This window comes from Podarcis liolepis, assembly GCF_965112155.1.
Source record: "Podarcis liolepis genome assembly, chromosome: 6".
Classification (NCBI taxonomy): Eukaryota; Metazoa; Chordata; class Lepidosauria; order Squamata; family Lacertidae; genus Podarcis; species Podarcis liolepis.
The window spans coordinates 97006750-97028168 of NC_139559.1; the positions used below are offsets into that span (position 1 = coordinate 97006750).

The 21419-nt window shown below is 45.5% G+C and overlaps 2 protein-coding genes across 2 annotated transcripts in view; one reads left to right on the forward strand and one right to left on the reverse strand.

The window, feature by feature from the left end:
• Positions 1-21419, forward strand: part of DARS2 (aspartyl-tRNA synthetase 2, mitochondrial) — a 1012941-nt gene that overhangs the window by 393017 nt on the left and 598505 nt on the right. The gene's annotated exons all lie outside the window — the stretch shown is intronic.
• Positions 11699-21419, reverse strand: part of LOC310708636 (uncharacterized protein C1orf21) — a 139540-nt gene continuing 129819 nt past the window's right edge. Inside the window, exon 6 of the mRNA XM_083507271.1 lies at positions 11699-14513. Coding sequence (XP_083363397.1) covers positions 14475-14513 — 39 coding nt within the window. The 3' untranslated portion in view covers positions 11699-14474. The remainder of the gene's footprint in view (positions 14514-21419) is intronic.

Sequence of the window (21419 nt, forward strand, 5' to 3'; positions counted from 1 at the left end):
GTGTTCTATCATTTTCTGAGGAGAAAACTCCATTAAAATCTCCTAAAAGGATTATTTTTCCCTCCATATACTCTAGCATTTTTTCCTCCATTTTTTTTATTCCTATCACCACCAATTTCTCTCCTTGTTCCATTACTTGAATTATTACAATCCTTCCCTCTTCATCTTTAAAAAGCATCTTTGGTTCTAATCTAGGTTTTACATAAATAACCACCCCTCTTTTCTTACACTTGTCTGAGGAGATGAATTCTGCTCCTAACTTCTTATTAGTCAACACCCTCCTATGTTTCCTGGATACATGTGTCTTTTGGAGGCATATTATGTCCAATTTGTGTTTCATTAAAATATGTCCCACTCTATTACTTTTTAATTTATTCTTCAAACCATTCACATTTCATGTTGTGATTCCTAAGTCCATTCTTTCTTTCAACTTAAATACTACGATAAAAAGTAAAGACTTTTGCCCTAAAGGTGTTGCCCTAAAGGTGTACTCTTCTAGTTACTCTTGGTCTTCTTCCTGGTTGTTGTTCTCTTCTTCTTCCTGGTTATTCTCTCTAGTTTCCTCCAGTTCCTCATCTCCCTCCTCCCCAGTCAACTGCCCTTTTATTCCTAAATTCTTTCTGTAACTTCTCACAAATATTTCTACTTTTCCACTGACTTGAATCTCCATCTTTTCTCTTTACATGTGAAAGTGATTCCCTCTGAGAACTCCCACCTATATGGGATGTTTTTCTTTTTGAGTGGGTCTATCATAAATGTAGGCACTGTGGCTTAAATCACTGTGCCACTTGTGCTTGCCGATTGGAAGGTCGCGGTTCGAGGCCCCATGACAGGGCAAGCTCCCATTGTTCGGTCCCAGCTCCTGCCAACCTAACAGTGTGAAAGCACGCAGTGCAAGTAGATAAATAGGTACCTCTCCAGCAGGAAGGTAAACAGCATTTCCATGCGCTGCTCTGGTTTCGCCAGAAGCGGCTTAGTCATGCTGGCCACATGACCCAGAAAAACTGTCTGCGAAAGCAGACAAACGTTGGCTACCTTGGCCTGTAGAGTGAGATGAGCACCGCAACCCAAAGTCGTTTGCGACTGCACTTAACTGTCAGGGGTACCTTTACCTATCAGAAATTTATAATTTTGTCTTTTCTTTACTTGGGACCTCTCAAGATAATTATATTTTTCTCCTCAATAATGAGTCTTTTTTAAAAAGTTTGTTTGTAATATTCTATACCTGAGAGCTAAGAGTTAAAACACACTAAACAATCACCTGGCAATTTGTTTGCCTTTGCTTTTAAATTTTTTATCAACCACACAAATTATATCTTCTTCCTCAAGCTCTAATCACTTTGTCAATTCTCTTATCAATTTCTCTGTTATGTTCTCATTCTGCTCCACCGGTATCCCTCTAAAACGTAAGGTCATCTGTCTTTGCTGGAATTCCAGGATTGCTACCGAATCTAGAATTGCTTCCTGTATCTCTCTTTGTTCCCCACTTTCTTCCTTAATTTTTTCTTGCTTCCTTAAATCCTTACAATGATTTTGTGGTTTTTTAACCCCTTCCTCAAGCTTCAATGATTTTTTTTGAGAGATTCTGTACTGCTTTCCCAAATTCCTGGTTCTTGAATGTCAGTTTCTTAATTTGTCCGGTTAGTGCAACAATTAAGCTAGAGTTTTGATCTATTGTTTTCTCCATCTCATCTAGTTTGGTCCCTATCATTTTAGTATTTTCATTCATATCTTTTTTCAGGCCCAGTATCGCATCTCTGATGTGTATTCCTAGATCTTCCTCCACTACTGATTGCCTTCTTCCTAAATTTGCTCCTGCCACTGATGATGTTATAAGCGTTTGCTGCTTCTTAGTAGTCATCTCTAGTTGTGTGTTGCTTTCAATTACTTTCAACTGTAACAGGTGCACCCTTTTCTCAAACTTTCTCAATCTCTCTCAAACCTCCCAGGTCTTTTAAGACTTCGCTCTCCTCACTCCCCCCCTTCCAGTCTTTTAGGCCCCTCCTCCTATTTCCTGTTCAGCTTCCCCAGTTACTGTGGGATTCTGGGATGTATACTCTGCTGAATCATCTACCATCCACTTCCGTATCTCAGAGACTGCAGAGTACTCCTCTCCTATTACTTTCCTCCCCAAATTTGTAACCTGAGAGCATACCATGCAGTACACAATATACAAAATATACAAAGTCAACGCACCATAAAAGTCCAAAGAGTCAGTTTTTAGTCTACCTTAAATTCTTCTCGCCATCTTCTATCTTCTTCAACCCCCTTCTTTATTATTCTGTTAAGTTATTATATAGTTTGTATTTTGCTTTTTAAGGGGAAGGGTCAGGGCTGCCTGGGAGTGGGCCTCAGCCAATAGAATGGCTGGGGCAGGCAGTGGCGTAGCGTGGGGGGTGCAGGGGGCCCGGCCGCACCGGGCGCAACATCTGGGGGGCGCACTCTCACTCGCAGCTCTCTGCCCCTACCTGGCTCACTCTCTCTCTCTCAGAGCCGGGCGCAAAGCCCAGCCCCCTCAAGCTCCGCCCACCACCAACCCGGAGCAGAAGCAGTTGCCATGAGAGGGGCGGGGCTTGAATGAAGAGCGTTCCAAAGCGGAAATCTTGTTCCTATTGGGTAAGTCGCGGCACTTGATGGGGAGGGATCGGGGAGATTCGAGCGACTTTTGTGGGCGGGGCTCGTGCCGCTGCTGTGATTGAACGCCGGGGTGGGCCGCTCCGCCCGTGACAGAACCGGGCCTTCGCCTGGGCCGTTGTCGGCCAGCTGAAGGGTAGGGGCGCTTGCTCGCGGGCGGGCAGGTAGTGTCCGGGCTGAGGAGGGCCACTCTTGCGCGACGCCGCGGCTCCCTTGCTTGCGCAATGCTCCGCACGCGTGACCCGCCGCGTTCTCGGTCGTCGCCCCTTTTCATCTCTTTCCACCTTGCTCGGCGAATTTTTCTTCCTTTCTGCTCCACTTTGCAGCCTCTCCGCGTACTTTCCAGGCTGGCCATCCGTTTGCTTACAAGGTTGGGTGGGAGTTTCCGAACAGGGCAGGAATTCAACCGCTGGAAGTGTTTTGCACCCTATTCCAGCCCCTCCCACCCACCTGCCCCATGTGAAATTTGTACCTGTTGATTTTCTGGTGTGTTTAAGGACACAGGAATCTCAACCCCCTGCCCCCCCCCGAATGACGACAATCTCATCTTGTTGTTTGGGAATATCTTTTTTTGGATTCAAATCTTGCCGAGCACCTTCCCACGAACATACTTTCTTTTGCCCTGGCTGGGGAAACCTAGCCAGATGGGCGGGGTATAAATAATGATAATGATAATAACCTGAAGCGTCTGTAACCCGAGGTACCACTGTACTGAACTTTGTATAGTGCTTTCCTGCATTCATTCACATTGTTTAGTTGTTATCTTTAAGCAACCTTGGAAGACTAATTAGCACATTGTTCTACAGCCCAAGACCTCATTCATTTTTGCAACGAGGGCAACAAATAAAAATGATAAAAAAATAAAGCAGACATGTGCTGAGGTGCCTAGATCGGGATACAAATAGCTTTCTTTCCTTCATCTGATTCCTCTTTTGGTGTGTGCAGTGGGGCTAATAAGCAGATTACAGCTGGTCTGCCTGGATCAGTTGAGGAGGGATATTTGCCAGTGTGTGTGCATGCAAGGTTGTGGGGTTGGTCGCATGCAATTTCGGCCCCAACCACTAATCTCATGCCAATCCTGAAGGGATAGTAAAAGCACCTGACTTCCTTAAAGTATCCTGATAATTCATAGCATCCTTAGAAAACTGCAGCTCTGAGGATACTTTGGGTGAAGTCATGCCCTTTTAATGTGTGGCTTCCACACAGCCCAGCAAAGGTAAGTAAAGCTGGAGGTTAGTGGCGGGGAGAGAGTTCACCTAGTGAGATTTGAACAGATTCATAATCTAGTCTCCTAGCTGCTATGCTACAACAGCTTAGAACAGCTTAGTTTATGAGCAACTTGGATTAAGAACACTGCAAACCCAGAAGTAGGTGTTTTGGTTTGTGAACTTTGCCTTGGAAGCAGAACACGTTTCGCTTCCTGTTGAGCCAGTGTGGTGAAGTGGTTAAGAGCGGTAGATTCGTAATCTGGGGAACCGGGTTCGCATCTCCGCTCCTCCACATGCAGCTGCTGGGTGACCTTGGGCTAGTCACACTTCTCTGAAGTCTCTCAGCCTCACTCACCTCGCTGAGTGTTTGTTGTAGGGGAGGAAGGGAAAGGAGAATGGTAGCCGCTTTGAGACTCCTTCGGGTAGTGATAAAGCGGGATATTAAATCCAAACTCCTCTTCTTCTTGAGCGTGTTCCATTTGTAAATTGAGTGCCCCGCTGCTATGGGAAAGCACGCCTTGGTTTAAGAATGCTTTGGTTTAACAACGGACTTCCGGAACGGATTAAGTTCGTACAGTCGTACCTCGGGATAAATACGCTTCAGGATAAGTATTTTCGGGTTGCGCTCTGTGGTGACCTGGAAGTAATGGAGCGTGTTACTTCCGGGTTTTGCCGTTTACGCATGCGCAGACGATCAAAATGACGTCACGTGCATGCATGGAGGTGGCAAAACGTGACACGCGCAGATGCACTGTCGCATCTTACGTTCTGTTCAGGATGCGAACGGGGCTCCAGAATGGATCCCGTTCGCATCCCGAAGTACCACTGTACTGTACTACCACTCCTGTCTTAAGACACAAAGTATCTGTGAAGAAGACTATGTTACTGTTTTACTATAACATACACTATGTCATGAAATTCTTGCTGTGTTACTATGAAATTGTTCTGTAGTGTTTGTCTCAATTTTAAAATTTATTTAATTTTTATGCTGCCCTTCCTCTGAGGATCACAGGGGCAGCTTACAATATAAGAACACAAAAATACATAACATAGTATCAAACCAAAACAGTAACCCTCCCACTTACCCAGAGGCCTGGGAGAAATCTAGTGGAAGAGACTCGAGTGCTAAAATCCACGGGTTAGGGGGCGCAAATTACTTGCCATGCCCCGGGTGCTGACAACCCACGCTACGCCACTGGGGGCAGGTTCCACAGAGGGGGATGTATTGGGACACCTGATCTCAGTGATCACGGGCAGGAGGAGGAATTATGCTAAGACCAGACTATGTCATTACCGAGGAGGCAGGTTTAGTCGTTGTCTGAGGACTATTCCTGCCTCCAGGTCTGGTCCTGACCGGAAGGATACTGGAATCAGCAAGGGAAACCCACATGACCTGAAAGTGTTGCTGTGCAATGCCAAGTCAATGATGAATAAAACCACTGCCATCCACGACCTGATTGTGGATGGAGGATTTGACCTGGCATGTGTGACAGAGACCTGGTTGGAAGAAGCAGATGGGCTTGTCCTTGCCGCTTGCCCACCAGGTTTCTCTTACGCACAGCAACCCAGGTCATGTGGGCGGGGAGGGGGGGTTGCAGTGATTTTTAGGAAGTCATTAGTTTGCACCAGGCGTCCTATTGGGAAGACCCAGTTCTCTGACTGCATGTTCTGGAAGTTGGGCAATAGGGGCAGTACAGGATTCCTTTTGGTGTACCGACTTCCCTGCTGCACCAAGGATTCCCTGCCCGAGCTGCTTCAGGTCGTGGTGAATATGCTTCTGGAGACACCTGGTTTGGTTGTCGTGGGGGATTTTAACATCCATGCCAACACGACCTTACGAGGGGCCGCCCGAGACTTCGTGGAAAGCATGGCCCCCATGGGGCTGTCCCTGAATAAGTTTGGTCCAACTCATAGCCGTGGACATGCCTTAGACTTGGTGTTCACCTCTATGGATGTTGGTGATCTGACACTAACTAAAAGCGAAACAAAAGAAGTGCCATGGGCAGATCACTTCCTGGTGCAACTGGACTTCTCCGCGACCCTTCCCCTCTGCAGGGAGGTGGGACTGATTCGGATGGCCCGCCCCCGCTACTTAATGGATCCAATTGGCTTCCAGAGAGTGGTTGTTGTTGTTGTTTAGTCGTTTAGTCGTGTCTGGCTCTTCGTGACCCCCTGGACCAGAGCACGCCAGGCACTCCTGTCTTCCACTGCCTCCTGCAGTTTGGTCAGACTCATGTTTGTAGCTTCAAGAACACTGTCCAACCATCTCATCCTCTTGTCGTCCCCTTCTCCTTGTGCCCTTCATCTTTCCCAGCATCAGGGTCTTTTCCAGGGAGTCTTCTCTTCTCATGAGGTGGCCAAAGTCTTGGAGCCTCAGCTTCACGATCTGTCCTTCCAGTGACCACTCAGGGCTGATTTCCTTAAGAATGGATAGGTTTGATCTTCTTGCAGTCCATGGGACTCTCAAGAGTCTCCTCTAGCACCATAATTCAAGAGCATCAATTCTTCGGCGATCAGCCTTCTTTATGGTCCAGCTCTCACTTCCATACATCACTACTGGGAAAACCATGGCTTTAACTATACGGACCTTTGTTGGCAAGATGAGGTCTCTGCTTTTTAAGATGCTGTCTAGGTTTGTCATCGCCATTCTCCCAAGGAGCAGGAGTCTTTTAATTTCGTGGCTGCTGTCACCATCTGCAGTGATCATGGAGCCCAAGAAAGTAAAATCTCTCACTGCCTCCATTTCTTCCCCTTCTATTTGCCAGGAGGTGATGGGCCCAGTGGCCATGAGCTTCGTTTTTTTGATGTTGAGCTTCAGACCATATTTTGCGCTCTCCTCTTTCACCCTTATTAAAAGGTTCTTTAATTCCTCCTCACTTTCTGCCATCAAGGTTGTGTCATCTGCATATCTGAGGTTGTTGATATTTCTTCCGGCGATCTTAATTCCGGCTTGGGATTCATCCAGCCCAGCCTTTTGCATGATGAATTCTGCAAATAAGTTAAATAAGCAGGGAGACAATATACAGCCTTGTCGTACTCCTTTCCCAATTTTGAACCAATCAGTTCTTCCATATCCAGTTCTAACTGTAGCTTCTTGTCCCACATAGAGATTTTTCAGGAGACAGATGAGGTGATCAGGCACTCCCATTTCTTTAAGAACTTGCCATAGTTTGCTGTGGTCGACACAGTCAAAGGCTTCTGCAGTCAATGAAGCAGAAGTAGATGTCTTTCTGGAACTCTCTAGTTTTCTCCATAATCCAGCGCATGTTTGTAATTTGGTCTCTGGTTCCTCTGCCCCTTCGAAATCCAGCTTGCACTTCTGGGAGTTCTCGGTCCACAAACTGCTTGAGCCTTCCTTGTAGAATTTTAAGCATAACCTTGCTAGAGTGTGAAATGAGTGCAATTGTGCGGTAGTTGGAGCATTCTTTGGCACTGCCCTTCTTTGGGATTGGGATGTAGACTGATCTCCAATCCTCTGGCCACTGCTGATTTTTCCAAATTTGCTGTCATATTGAGTGTAGCACCTTAACAGCATCATCGTTACTTAATGGATCGCTACTTAATGGATCCAATTGGCTTCCAGAGAGTGGTAGGGGATGTTTTATCCCATGTTGATGGCCTTTCAGCTGATTCCCTGGTGGCACGCTGGAATGCGGAGTTAACCAGGGCTATTGACTGTCTGGCTCCAAAGCGCCCTCTCCGATTGCATGGAGCCCGGACAGCCCCATGGTTTCCCCCGGAGCTGAGGGCGATGAAACAATTGTTGAGACGGCTAGAGCGCCGGTGGCGGAAAACTCATTCTGAATCAGACCGGACACGGGCTAGAGCTCAACGTCGAGCCTACCAAGTGGCAATGGTGATGGCGAAGAGGGCCTTCTTCGCTGCCTCCATTGCATCAGCATAAAACAGCAGCAAGAGACTTTTTCAGGTGGTTCGCAATCTATCAGAACCATCTGCACCACCGGGGCCTGGTAGAGACCCCAAGATCTCCTGCAATGCTTTTGCAAAGTTTTTTGCAGACAAAGTCACTCAGATTCAGAAGGAGGTAGACTCCACCATGGGAGCAGGGCCAGGGCGGGAGAGTGCTAGAGTTCTGTCTGGTGCTGTTACATGGGATCAATTCCAATCTGTTACCTCTGAGGATGTGGACAGGCTGCTTGGACAAGTGAAACCGACCACCTGTCTCCTTGATCCTTGCCCATCCTGGCTGATAAAAGCGAGCCGGGAAGGGCTGGGCGATGGGCTCTGTGGGGTAGTGAATGCCTCCCTTTGTGAGGGAGCCTTCCCAGACCCGCTGAAAGAGGCGGTCATTAAACCGCTTCTTAAAAAAACATCTTTAGACCCGGCCAATTTGGCCAACTATTGCCCTGTCTCAATTCTGCCATTCTTGGGCAAGGTGATTGAGCGGGTGATTGTCGAACAACTCCAAGCAGGCCTGGAGGATGCGGACCATTTGGATCCCTTCCAATCGGGATTCAGGCCTCATAATGGGACTGAAACTGCCTTGGTCGCACTGGATGATGATCTCCGGCGGGCTAGGGACAAAAGTGAGAGCTGTTTCCTAGTTCTGCTGGATCTCTCAGCGGCCTTTGACACCATCGACCATAACATCCTTCTGGACCGTCTAGAGGGGCTGGGAGCAGGGGGCACTGTTATAAAGTGGTTCCACTCCTTTCTCCTGGGCCGTGTCCAGAAAGTGGTGGTGGGGGATGAGTGTTCAGACTCCTGGGCTCTCACTTGTGGAGTGCCTCAGGGTTCCATCCTCTCCCCCATGCTTTTTAATATCTATATGAAGCCGCTGGGAGAGATCATCAGGGGGCTTGGGCTGGGTGTTCCTAAGTATGCAGATGACACCCAGCTCTACCTCTCCTTTAAATCAGAACCAGTGAAGGCAGTGAAGGTCCTGTGCGAGTGCCTGGAGGCGGTTGGAGGATGGATGGCAGCTAACAGATTGAGGTTGAATCCTGACAAGACAGAAGTACTGTTTTTGGGGGACAGGGGGCAGGTGGGTGTGGGGGATTCCCTGGTCTTGAATGGGGTAACTGTGCCCCTGAAGGACCAGGTGCGCAGCCTGGGAGTCATTTTGGACTACAGCTGTCCATGGAGGCGCAGGTTAATTCTGTGTCCAGGGCAGCTGTCTACCAGCTCCACCTGGTATTCAGGCTAAGACCCTACCTGCCCGTGGACTGTCTCGTCAGAGTGGTGCATGCTCTAGTTATCTCCCGCTTGGACTACTGCAACGTGTTCTACGTGGGGCTACCTTTGAAGGTGACCTGGAAACTGCAATTAATCCAGAATGCGGCAGCTAGACTGGTGACTGGGGAGTGGCTGCCGGGACCACATAACACCAGTCCTGAGAGATCTGCATTGGCTCCCAGTATATTTCCCTAAATGGCCTCGGTCCGGTATACCTGAAGGAGCGTCTCCACCCCCATCGTTCAGCCTGGACACTGAGATCCAGCGCTGAGGGCCTTCTGGCAGTTCCCTCATTGCGAGAAGTAAGGTTACAGGGAACCAGACAGAGGGCCTTCTCGGTAGTGGCGCCCACCCTGTGGAACACCCTCCCACCAGATGTGAAAGAAATAAGCAGCTATCCTATCTTTAAAAGACATCTGAAGGCAGCCCTGTTCAGGGAAGTTTTTAATATTTAATGCTGTACTGTTTTTAACACTTGATTAGGAGCCACCCAGAGTGGCTGGGGAAACTCGGTCAGACGGGCGGGATATAAATAAATTATTATTATTATTATTACTACTACTACTACTACTCCTATTATTATTCTAGAGACTAGTCCAAATATTGGCGCTTCTTTTCTCCCTTCAAAACCCTCCTCTCCCAATCGCTGCTTCTCAAGTCCGCTCCCAAGCCGTTCTTCTCCTTCTGTCTTTGTTGTCCGTTGCCCTCTTGTCATTCTAGTCTCTCCCTTCCCCTACTGTCGCTTTCTCGATATTTCTACGCTCAGATATTTCTCCACGTGCTTGCAAGTAAAGATACAAACATGCAAGCTGGATTATAATGTCCACAAAATTTAGGAAATTCTATTCCTTACTGGCACGGTTAAGGAGAACTATAATAGAAAAATTCCCCATGCTATTTCAGTACACCCAACCACCACTCAAGCTTCTTTATATCTCTTGCCTGTTTAACTCCAGAGAAAAATAACAGCTGGAGACATTTCCACCGAGCTGAAAGCAATTTGAAAGTGAGGTCATTGCTGACAGTGTGTATACACTCAGCCCACCTTGTGGTAAATAAGTTTTGTATGTCTTTTTGTGTTTGACCAGAGGAGACAGAAGGTAAAAGATTGGTATGACCACATTGTCACACATGTAGGAGTTCTTTTTTTTATTAATTGCTTACATCTGCTATAAAGACTTTGTTTTAAATAAAAAGTCCACTTTTTAAATAAAACAATCCCACACCTATGTACACCATGTTTCAATTTTACTATAATTTTAAAAAGAATTGTAAACCACACTGTTGAAAGGTGGGAGATAAACCAATTAATATAAATAAATAAAGCCTCTTTTCAAAACACCTTCAAGTCTTTTTAAAAAAATATGTCTCTAGTCTCAGCAGTATACTCACTCCTCCTATTAAAAAACAGGTTACCAGTTTGGAAGTGAAACAGCCCCATCCTGAAAAATAAGGTTGTAGGATGAAATATTATCACCTAAATTCCTATGGCTGTCCAGGACTGAACTGTGGCCACTGAGTCTATAGACAGAAGAATGATAAAGTAGCTCAGTCTATTGTCCAGAGGTGGAACGTCCTGTTTCCTAGCAATGAGCAATGGCCATATTCAACCTCCATGGTCCTAGGGCAGACTCTCAAGACCAGTTGCTAAGATTCACCGGGGCTGGGGGGAGGCTGCTCTTGTGCCCAGGTCCTTCTCGCAGGCTTCCCACTGCCATCTGGTTGGTCGCTGTGAGAACAGGAAGCTGGGTCACTGGCTTGATGCAACAGGGTTCTCGAATTTTTTCCTCCCTTAGGGCAGAAGTGAGAATTGCCCAAAGAAGGAGAAATTTAGTGCTGCTGTAATGAGAAGCAGCATGTCTGTCCAGAAAGAGCAAATGGTGGACGCTGGATTTTTCAATATGAAAAATGATTTTTGCTTTGGTTTTTTTGAACACTGAAAAATGCAACTTGGCTGCATGGAAGTCAATGGAACACATGTTTCTGCATTCAGCAGCAGCTGTTGATGTGCCTCTGTCTCTGGCACTCAGGACTCTGCCCAGGCCTGGCCCTCCTCTGTTCCCCAAGTGCTTTTCATCTGGCTAGAATGCTTCCCTGAACCTGGATAATGCTTCTTTATCTGGATGCAGGATGGAGAGAGGGGTGGGAGTGAGTGTCCCCAGTTAACATTTACATGGGTTGCTCAGTCCACTTTTTCCTCCAGCTACACCCACTGCTGGCATGTGGTGCTATATTGCAATAAGTGATCATGATGAGGGCTGGCAGAGAGCACCAGACGTGGGCCTTGGAGGGGAACTTTCAGGAGGACGAGAAAGAAAAAATGGGGCAGGAGAATGTCTCCTTTTGCGAACCTTGAATAGCACTGCAAGAACCCTCTTTCAGGTTGGGGAACACACTGCAACTCTTTGCTATGTGTCACCACTTACTCTGATGTATGTTACTCAACTCTTAAATGATGCAGATAAATACTATACTCATATGTGGAATCCTACAGTTCTTCGGGTTAAGGGGGATCGACTCACCAGGCTTAAGATTCCCTGGAATGCAGAATCTGTCACACATTATTTTTTCCAAAGGAAAAAAAAATACCCCTTCTAATGGAAAGCTGCTTCATTTTTTTAAAAAAATGGCATCACTTGTGAAATAAAATCAACACCAGATAGGAGAACAGAAGCCTCTCTTTTAATTCTAGAGAAAAATCAGGATAAATTAGACTTTGATCAAACAAGACACAGGGAACCCGGAAAAGCAACTTCCAGTAAACTTGGAGAAAGTAGTACTGATATGAGACTATACAAATATTCAGTAATGTATAGTATATTCCATGTGAATTTATTTCACACCCAGTTATCTTTCCTCTTTAGGGCACCCCCCCTCCCCACAAAAACTGGAGAAAATAGGAGCTGAAAGAAGTCTGAACAAGTTGGTTATGGCATTCAACATTTCTGCAGCTAGAACGTGACTTCCAAGGGTAAATTTTGCTTCCCTCTATTTGCATACTGGCTTCTTATTGCAGGGAATTACTTCACATCATGATCAAGTCCCCCAAAGTATTTGGCTCTGAACAAGGTATGGTCTCCTCCACTGGGCACCATTGCAGATAGCAGGGGCTGAAGACACCGTATAGCACAAATCTACCCTTTACCTAGTCCCATATTCTGACACCCTTTTTCTGGAAATGCTAAAACAGAAGGGAAAAAGGGTTTTGGATCCACACCACCCCTTATAAATTGTAACCAATGCCTATGTCACATAGTCTCAGGGGGGAAATTATACCTGTAGGTTTACAATCTGAGGTAGACATGATAGACAGGGGAAAGTAAAGAGAGGAATGGGTAAGGGAAATTAAAAACAAGGTACCAAGGAAAGGGGGAAATCAGAAAAAGAGAAAAGGTAAATTTTAAGCAGTTTAAAATGTTGTATAGAGGTGAAGCAATAATGTGAGTATCAAAGGGGACAGGATTCTTCTAGAAAGAAGGTCCCAGCAACAGGAAAAGGAGAGGCATGGAAATGAACTGGAAGAATATACCTTGGAAGAAGATGACTAGAAACAGTGGAATCAAGAGAGCAGGAAGGGATGCCGAGACAGAGGACACCAGCGAGAACATTTAAAAGTTAGACCAATGAGCTTACGGTGAATATGGAAAAAATTAAGACAGTTCACAAAAGGGCAATTGGTAAATCAATCTCATTGTAAACATTTATGCTTAAGAACACAGTTATCTCTTATCTTAAGCAGAAACTGTTGTTGCCCTTTCCTGTGAAAAATCTGGAGCCACTCAACTGATTCGCACCCAGTTACCACCACACAAAAGCCCACGGTATGTAGACACTGTTTCCATGCTTAGCTCCACCTTCTGGCTGGGGCTGATGGGGGTTCTGGTCCAAAACATCTAGAGAGCACCAGGGTGGAAAAAGTGGCTTCCGTTTTACAAAGGCTGGGCACCTACTTCAGAATCAACTGCCCAAGGCCCCTCTGTGACATCAAGCAAGTCATAGCAGTTTATCCGAGGGCAACCAGAGGGATGGGATCTCCATACCTAGTCACTGTGACATATCTCATCAAGATGGAGACCAAAGACATCCCAGCTAGAGAGGCTGGATGGTGCTCATGGTCCATTATACTGATACTAGCTAAGCAAGGACGCAATTCAACTAGTTGGACTCGGGGGCGGGTAAAATCCTATGTGCAATATCTACCTTGATCCAGGGTAAAATCTTCACTTCAACTGTATTACAATTTCCACAGACTAATCTAAAATGTGCTTTTTCAATTTGTACACTTTTCTTGACGGACGGCCATCTTGAAACCCTGATAAGGCAAAGGAGGGATATAAACCCCAGCTTCTATTGCTGCAAGAAGCATTTTTTAATGGTTATACCCCCTCAAAGACATAGAAGAAAAATGCTGAAGTTCTTTAAAGAATAAATGCAAAAGTGTTTTTGTTTTTTAAACCTTAGGCTTATTTTTACTCATGACAATATTTGTTAAAAATATTACATCTGCCTTTGAGAAGAGAGAGTATCATATTTTTATAATGTGGAAAAATAAACTCTACAGACATCCCAAATTGGCACACAGGTGCTTTAAAATAACATCCTCTCACAGGATAATTCCAAAGGGGTGCTTTGCTCCCACCCTGTTTACCCAATTATTCTTTAAACACACTGGACTGCATGAATGGGTATAAGACGAGAATACCTAAAAACAGTAAAATGTTTATTTTCTTAGAAAAAAAAGAGGGATTCAAACTGATTGTGGTCACAACTTCCATCTGTGGTCAGCAAAGCCAATACTGCAAGCTTATTCCTCGATTGAAATACTTAGTTAAAGAAACTTTTTTAAAAATACAGATTTCTGCTCCTGCATCACCATATCCAGTATTTGTGTGACAACATGCTTTTAAATTGGTAACTTCTTCCTAGCAGAGAAAGGAGGACGGTCGTGGCAAAGCATCCCACCTCCAAAGCTCTAAATTGTCCATATTAATAAGAACTCTGCAACCCGGGGGGGGGGGGAGGGGAGGGGGGGTTGACAAACAGAGTGAACTTGAAGGTTCAGCTGCTCCGTTATGGTAGGTCTTGTATAATACTAGTTCAGCCAATAGAAAATAGGCCAACAGCCCAAGTGAAATCTACAGTGTCACTTAAGATTTTATGCTGAAATATTTGCTGTGCTCCTGGACACAGATAAGTGAAAAATCTGCAAGATGTTTCAGCCAGCATCAGCCAAGGCAGTTCCACACAAGCTGTTCTTCGTTCCTTTTGTAACGTTCATTGTATGGTCATTAAGAAACACTGCAACAGAATGGAGCATACAATGTGGAAATGATCTTTTGTTATGTAGTGCTGTTCACTTGAGAAGACTTCCAAAAAGGATCTTGACCGTAATCTATTTACACAGTAGTATTCCCGTTTTGATCAGCAGAAATGGCACTATGTGATATCCTCCTCTTCTGAACAGTAATCACGACCCTTCAAAGGGAAAAACAGAGAGAGAGAGAGAAGTATATACACATTTAACACAGGAAAAACAGAACTAGCTACGTTGATTCCAGCTCTTTGGCAGCTACACTGAATCCTTCTGTGCTTGGTCCAATAGTGTTTTCAGTAGGAAACCTCTTTGTCATATGTGGTTAGGGCAGAGTGTTACCCTAGGCATTACTGGACGTCACAAGGGAGCAATCATAAAATAGCAAATGCACTGCCCTCCTATTGTTCTGTGAGCATCAAACAGGACCACCAAGACCACCTTAGTGCCAACCCAGGCTTGAACCCAGAATGAAACAGATCTAGATAATGGGTGTCATCCAAGAATGCCCAGAGTTGCACATGAATCACTAGTTCAACTCCTGAAGGGGTGTGTGTTTGCAACCAGCTAAGATTTGCACAATCCTGGGGGTCCAGAAGAGCCTTCCTTAGAAATGTAATAATTACTACTTCCCTGAGCCACTTCCTCTAGGAAGTAGGAAGAGGCAACAGACAGGTCCCATAGATGGCAGAACCTATGAGAGGAGGAGAAACCTGCTTCCCATCTTCTTCAGCAACCCTGGCACCAGGGGACTTTTGCGCCTCTGGCAATTATTATTCCTCGGTTTGGAATTTAGCTGAAGCACTTGCTCTATTTTTTAAGCATCTTGTCAAGCTTTCTGATTACTTTGCGTAGGCAGCAGCAGCAGCAGCACTTGAAAAAAGGGAGAGGCGAGAACAAGAATATACACACTGGTTAAGAAATGAGGGATACAGCCCACGTCTTCCTGAAGTGTGACATGTAGTTCTTCAGCATAGTCAATCTCTGAAAGCGACTACCATGGAAAGAGGAGAAAGGGGATCATGGCTAAAAGTATTAATCAAATTAAGAAGCCAGTATCATGTCACATTTGAAAACAGCTCCTTTGAATATAGCATGCAAGCTTCATACTGATCAGTTTCACTTTGAAGTTTTCCAAGCTGCAATATGGATTCATTTTTCTTACTTTCACGTCACAAAACGGGCAACACTATCACACTTAACCCAAATCACCAGAAAGGGTAAAGAGGGTAACTCAAGAAGATTTATGCATGTGGGTTTATCAATCGTGATTTCCAACATCTTGAGGGAAGGGAGTAAAACCTCCCTTTGCATGAAATGTTTGAAACGCCAGTAGAGGAGGCTGTAAAAGAGAAGTTGGCTGTGGATGAGGGGGCTTGAAGTGAGAGGAGGTCTAGCTCAGGGGTGGGGATTTTCTGGTCTGTAGGCCAAATCTGGCCCACCAGCTTCTCCATTTGATCTGCAAGGTCCTTCCACCAAAGCACACCCACCAGCCCCACATCTGGTGTCCTATGGGATAGGATGGATGCCTCATACCCTGCAGCAAGCAAGACTTTTCACCTTCCCACGCATCAACTGATGCACAGAGAGTTCAATCCTGCTTGGTGAAGTGTGCAAGCAAGCTCCCCCGGGGAACTCTGTCATGCACCCAAACCCTGCAGAAACCAGGATGGAACCAAAAGCTTCCAGATGGAGCCAAAGCATTTAATGCAAATCATTTCAGGATAGGAACATTGTAAACCAGTGAAAGACAAGTCATCAACTGTAGTTTAGCTCTGGCCTAGTCCATTAAAGTGATGCCCACATTAAGTCAGTTACATAAGACTGAATTGCAAATAAGATTTGAGCTGGGCAACTGCAAGCAAGTCATGATGTTTTTCCTAAGTAATCCTACGCAGGGCTTTCTTTCAGCTGGAACCCAGTTCTGGCAGCTCCCAGGTGGGCACCTTTGCCATTCTAAGAGAACGAGGGAGGGGTTCATGGTGAGTTCTGGCACCTCCTTTTCTAGAAAAATAGCACTGATCCTAAGCAGCATATGAATAATACAAAGGAATGACATACGTTTCAGGCAGCATCAGACAAGCACTTTTTAGAGTACTATTTGCGCATCTTCCCCATCTATATCTTAAAAAATATTTTGTGAGCACATGCATCAGAAGTGTCTTCTAATTTGCCATTCCATTACAACAAAGTCCAACTTTCAATAAAGTTATTTCCCTGCTTGCTTCCCCCTGCTCTAATAATTGCTCACTTCGTCATGAATGACATGGAGCAGCCAGTGTGGCGATGTGGCCGGAGTGCTGGACTGTGATGAGAGACACCCAAGTTCAAAGCCCTACACATCCATGAAGCTCTTGGGATGACCTTGGGCGAGTCAGTATCCCTCAGCCTAAACTGCTTCGCAGGGTTTCTGGGAAGAACCTGGTAAGCTCCTCTGAGGCCAAACAGTCCACATTCTCCTACCCATTCTGAAAATACACATGCATTTTTAAAATTTACCCAAAGAAGAAAGCATGCAGATCATTTCTAATACAAAAATTTCCAACTCTGTAGTCCTTAAAAATGGGATTGCCAAATTTCAAGCAGTAAAAATCCAGACAGGAAAGTTGTTGAGCTATTTTTAAGGTAAATTGCCAAAAACGACACTGCCGACATGGGTTGCCATACACCCGGATTTTCCCGGACATTTTAGCAATTTTCACCCAGACACCGCTTCCGACTGCAATATTCTGGATATGTCCAGGAAATTCCGGATGTATGGCAACCCTATTAACTGTTCCTAATTCTAAATACTGTATTTTGCAAGTTCAGAAAAATCCCCTCTAACAGAAAGACACTATGCATGCACTTTGTTGCACAATTGTGGCATATTTTCTCCTCAACAGAAGAAGCACAGACCCCAGGATCAATTTGAATTGAAAAACAGCAGGCTCCTCCCAGTTCCAACAGTTTTAAAAAGTACAATCAGTCTCATGTTCTTATTGGGATACTGCGTCCCCCCCCCCATATCCGTTTATTAGTTGCTTTCTTGTTTTAAAACAACAGGCTGGCATCGCAGGATCTCAGAATTCCTCTAAACTAAATCTTCCACAGTGTGGGGTTGGGGAGAGCAGTCTGTGTGAAGGCAACACAGCCTCTCCTCTTGCTCCTGCATTTAACTATGCGAAGCTGCTTCTCTAGCTTGCATACAAAGCAAGCAAAGGAAGAGGTTGGGTGGGCTGCTGCTGCTGCTGCTGTGGTGAAAGAAACTGTGCCAAACAGCCTCTCCTTTAGCTGTTGCTAAGAAAGCTGGCAAGGCACAGAGGCCTTTTCATGAATAGCACCCCAAAGCAATAAAGAAACGGCTCACTGCTACAGGAACTCCCATTTTTCAAAAACTGCCTTCTCAGAAAGGATGGAACAAAAAAGGCCTGCGCGTTTGCATGCACACATGTACATGGCATTTACTTTTTGCAAATAAATGAATGGATGCGTCCACAGCACTCCCATTTTAAGCAATAACTTTTGTAGCGTAGGAGCCTGCCCTGGCAGTAAAAACCACGTATCATAGAACCACTTGTATACTGCGCAAAAAAGCTCCATTGTACATCCCAATAACACACCCCATTCATGATTTCACAAATAAAGTGGTTTACTGTGGCACTGCCATGAAATGGCTTATGGTGCCAGATGTGTGTGTATGTAGGAAAAAATAATTTATTAAGTACATTATGAATGGCAATCCAGCCTACAAGATGTGCACACACACCTCCCGTAATAGATGTCCTTGTTTTGATCCTCAATTTTAAAGTGATGTCTCACTACCCTTTGGAAAGAGCTAAATTCAGTGCACTTTCATTGTCTCTCCTGGATTTCACTGCAGCCAAGTCTGAAAGGAATCCCTCTGCATTCAAAAGAAGCAGCCTTTAAGCCGGGGCCTTCTGCTTCCTCCCAGAAGGCTGGGAGAGTCTGGCTGTTGTCAGGGCTGAGCCAGAACAGGGCAGCACTAATGGTAACTGCTCTTTTCTTTCCTCCAGACTTATAGCCACCAGCTCCAAGGCAGCTGCCACAAAGGAAATGGGGAGTCTGAGATGGGACTGTGCTGGTCAGACTTTTGTTCATCAAAGGGCTGCTCCCTTACATTGGCATGAAAATAAAAATATTCAAATGCTGGATTCACAGAGCTCATGAGTGCAGACATGTCCAGCTGGTCGTCAGTATGACTTACAGCTACCAGAAACAGGTTCAATGTCTGAATCAATTCCTGTATTTTGTTGTGAAACTCTGGGGAAACATTTTTCATCCTGCCAAAAGAAAGTATTGGTGACTGTAAAAAATATAGAGAACTGAAGTTTAACAAGTGCACGGCATACCAGATATTGCCACAACCTACCATTTTACTTAGCGCCAAACTGGGCAAGAGAGCAGCCCAGAGGGTGGCGTGAGATGCACAGCACACCTTGGGCAAGAAGGAGAAGAGAGCTGTCCTCTTCTTCCAGTCACAATATCTCCTCCCTCTGCTGCCCCCAATTTGCTCCTGTGCAAGTTCTCTGACCTCCTACCTACCTATTAGAACTATGTGACTGTGGTGCAGGCAGGGAACACATACAGGGGCACAGCAATGACTCCGGGGGAAAGCACTGGTGAAGTAAAGATCTCACTTTCCCCTGATGCTCAAGATCACCCACGCTAAACTTTCAAACTCCAGTACTCCGTGCTTTACAAAAAATCTCTACAATCCAAATTGAATCATGCTGCTATCACATCTAGTAGTCACACTCTTAGAGATTAGCAACTGTGGAGCCAAATGGGCCCCAAATCTTTCCCATCATGGCGTTAGTGTTGTTAGGGCACCCTCTTCCCCCATACATTACAAAAAATCACTTTATCCAGTTATGTGGGGAACTCAATTGCGTAAGCAATCAATTCAGAAAGCAGCTCTGTCAGCCCTATGCTTGGCAGTTCCTAAGCACTGTGAAAAGGACCATGACAAGTGGGTGGGACAAGCTACTTGCCAATCATCTGATGGCTGGAGGTGACTGACAGGTGGGCTGTCCCATCTACCTTTCAAATTTGGCAAGTAGGGGTAGGAACCAATAAGGATTTGGTCCACTGGGTCAAAACAGTAACACAGCCTTAATCCATGCATTGCCTCTTCAATTCACTTGAAAATTAGCTGTCAGTCAGGAATTTAGAATTTGTCTGTAAGTTGGTATTGCTCCATTTCCACTGTTCAACTTAAATCTTTTCTGAAAGGTTCTTTTATAGAAGTGGCCCAAGACATTTTGGTGCCAGAGGCAGAAAATCCACACGGCACACCCATAGTTTAATGTGAGACACAGCCCATCCTGGGGATTTCCTATGCTAGCCTCGTTGAAACGAACAAGCGCTAGGCTCCAATGAATTTCAACAGGGCTTGCATGGAAAACTTCCCTGTGGGCTGTACCCTATTTTGTTAAGCCTCTCTCCAATCTTGCCACCTTGAGTGACAGCAAAAATCTGACCTCGTGGTCAGGGCTGCCTCGGTTGTCCAATATCAAAGGGCAAGTTTCCGGCGCTGCCTCAATTCAGCAACGTTGCTTCTGAGGCTAATTAATTTGTTTGAGAGAACTGTCGCCTGTAGTGAATCTCCTAAGAATCATCAGTATTTGATTCTCACTGTTTTGTTGCAACTCATACTCATGGCTTCTGAAGATAATATTCATGTCTTGATTTCTAAGGTCAAGCTAATTACTTGTCCTACTGACCCAATCCCCTCTAATTGACGCCTGGGACTCATTCTTCAGCCCTAATTGATTCTATCATAAATTCTCCATTCTCTGCTGCGAAGCTTCCCTTGTGATTTTGGCTACGCTTTGGTGAGTCCTATTTAAAATAAATCTTTAAGCTTATTAAACTTTCCCTAAATATCTACCTCCTCCATTAGCTTGGCTTCTCATTTGTGCAGCCCTGTTGCTTATTCTGGACTATATATTAACAGCAGGATTACACTTGCATGTGAAGCCCAGGACTCCAACAACTGTAGCAGGATATTGGGTCCAACTTCCAGTGCCCCACAAAGAGGAGGAGGAGAGGGAAATGGGAGTGCAAGTGGCATCTGGCAATAGCCAATGGTGGCACAGGAAAGGCTGATTGTTTGAGAAGCTAAATTGGGAGTTGATAATTTCAACCAGGAGTCAGAGAGAGACAGAATGACCCTCTTAACTCTTCTTGATATCTGAGTGATCTTTGATACTATCTTCCATGGTATCCTTTGGGAATGGCTGGCTGAGTTGGCTGCAGCGCTTTGTGGTGTTTCCAGTCCTACCTGCAAATTATCATCTGCCAATCACTGGCTTTAAATATAGAAATGGGTATCCCAAGCTTATGGCAGATAAAATGGAAATGTTAACCTTGCTAAACAATTTCTGACTTTGGGGAGGAAATGTGTGCACAACCACCAAAAAGGTTATATGCAGCCAAGAGAGAATAAAAGATTACTTTTCTAATAAGGAAACAGAGAGCACTTATATTTACTTTGTCAACGAACATGTCACATATTTTGTCACGGAAATATTGTTATTCCATACAGGTACACTGTGGGACGCGGGTGGCGCTGTGGGTTAAACCACAGAGGGCTTGCCGATCAGAAAGTCGGCGGTTCGAATCCCCGCGACGGGGTGAGCTCCCGTTGCTCGGTCCCTCCTGCCAACCTAGCAGTTCGAAAGAACGTCAAAGTGCAAGTACCGTATTTATTTTTCGCCCTATAGGGTGCACTTTTCCCCCTCCAAAAATGAAGGGGAAATATGTGTGCGTCCTATGGGGCGAATGCAGGATTTCACTGAAGCCTGGAGAGCAAGAGGGGTCGGTGCACACCGTCCCCTCTCGCTCTCCAGGCTTCAGGATGATATCCGCAAGCCAGGGGACCCCGTGGGAGTTCCCGCAGGACTCCCTAGGCTTGCGGATAGCAGCCTGCTGCCCGAAGCCCGGGGCGCGCTGAGCAGCCTGTTCTGGGGGCTGGGCTCGGGGGAAGCTCCCCCACCCCAGCCCCACGCCTGGGTGGGAAATAATTTTTTTTTCTTTATTTCCTCCCCAAAAAACTATGTGCGCTC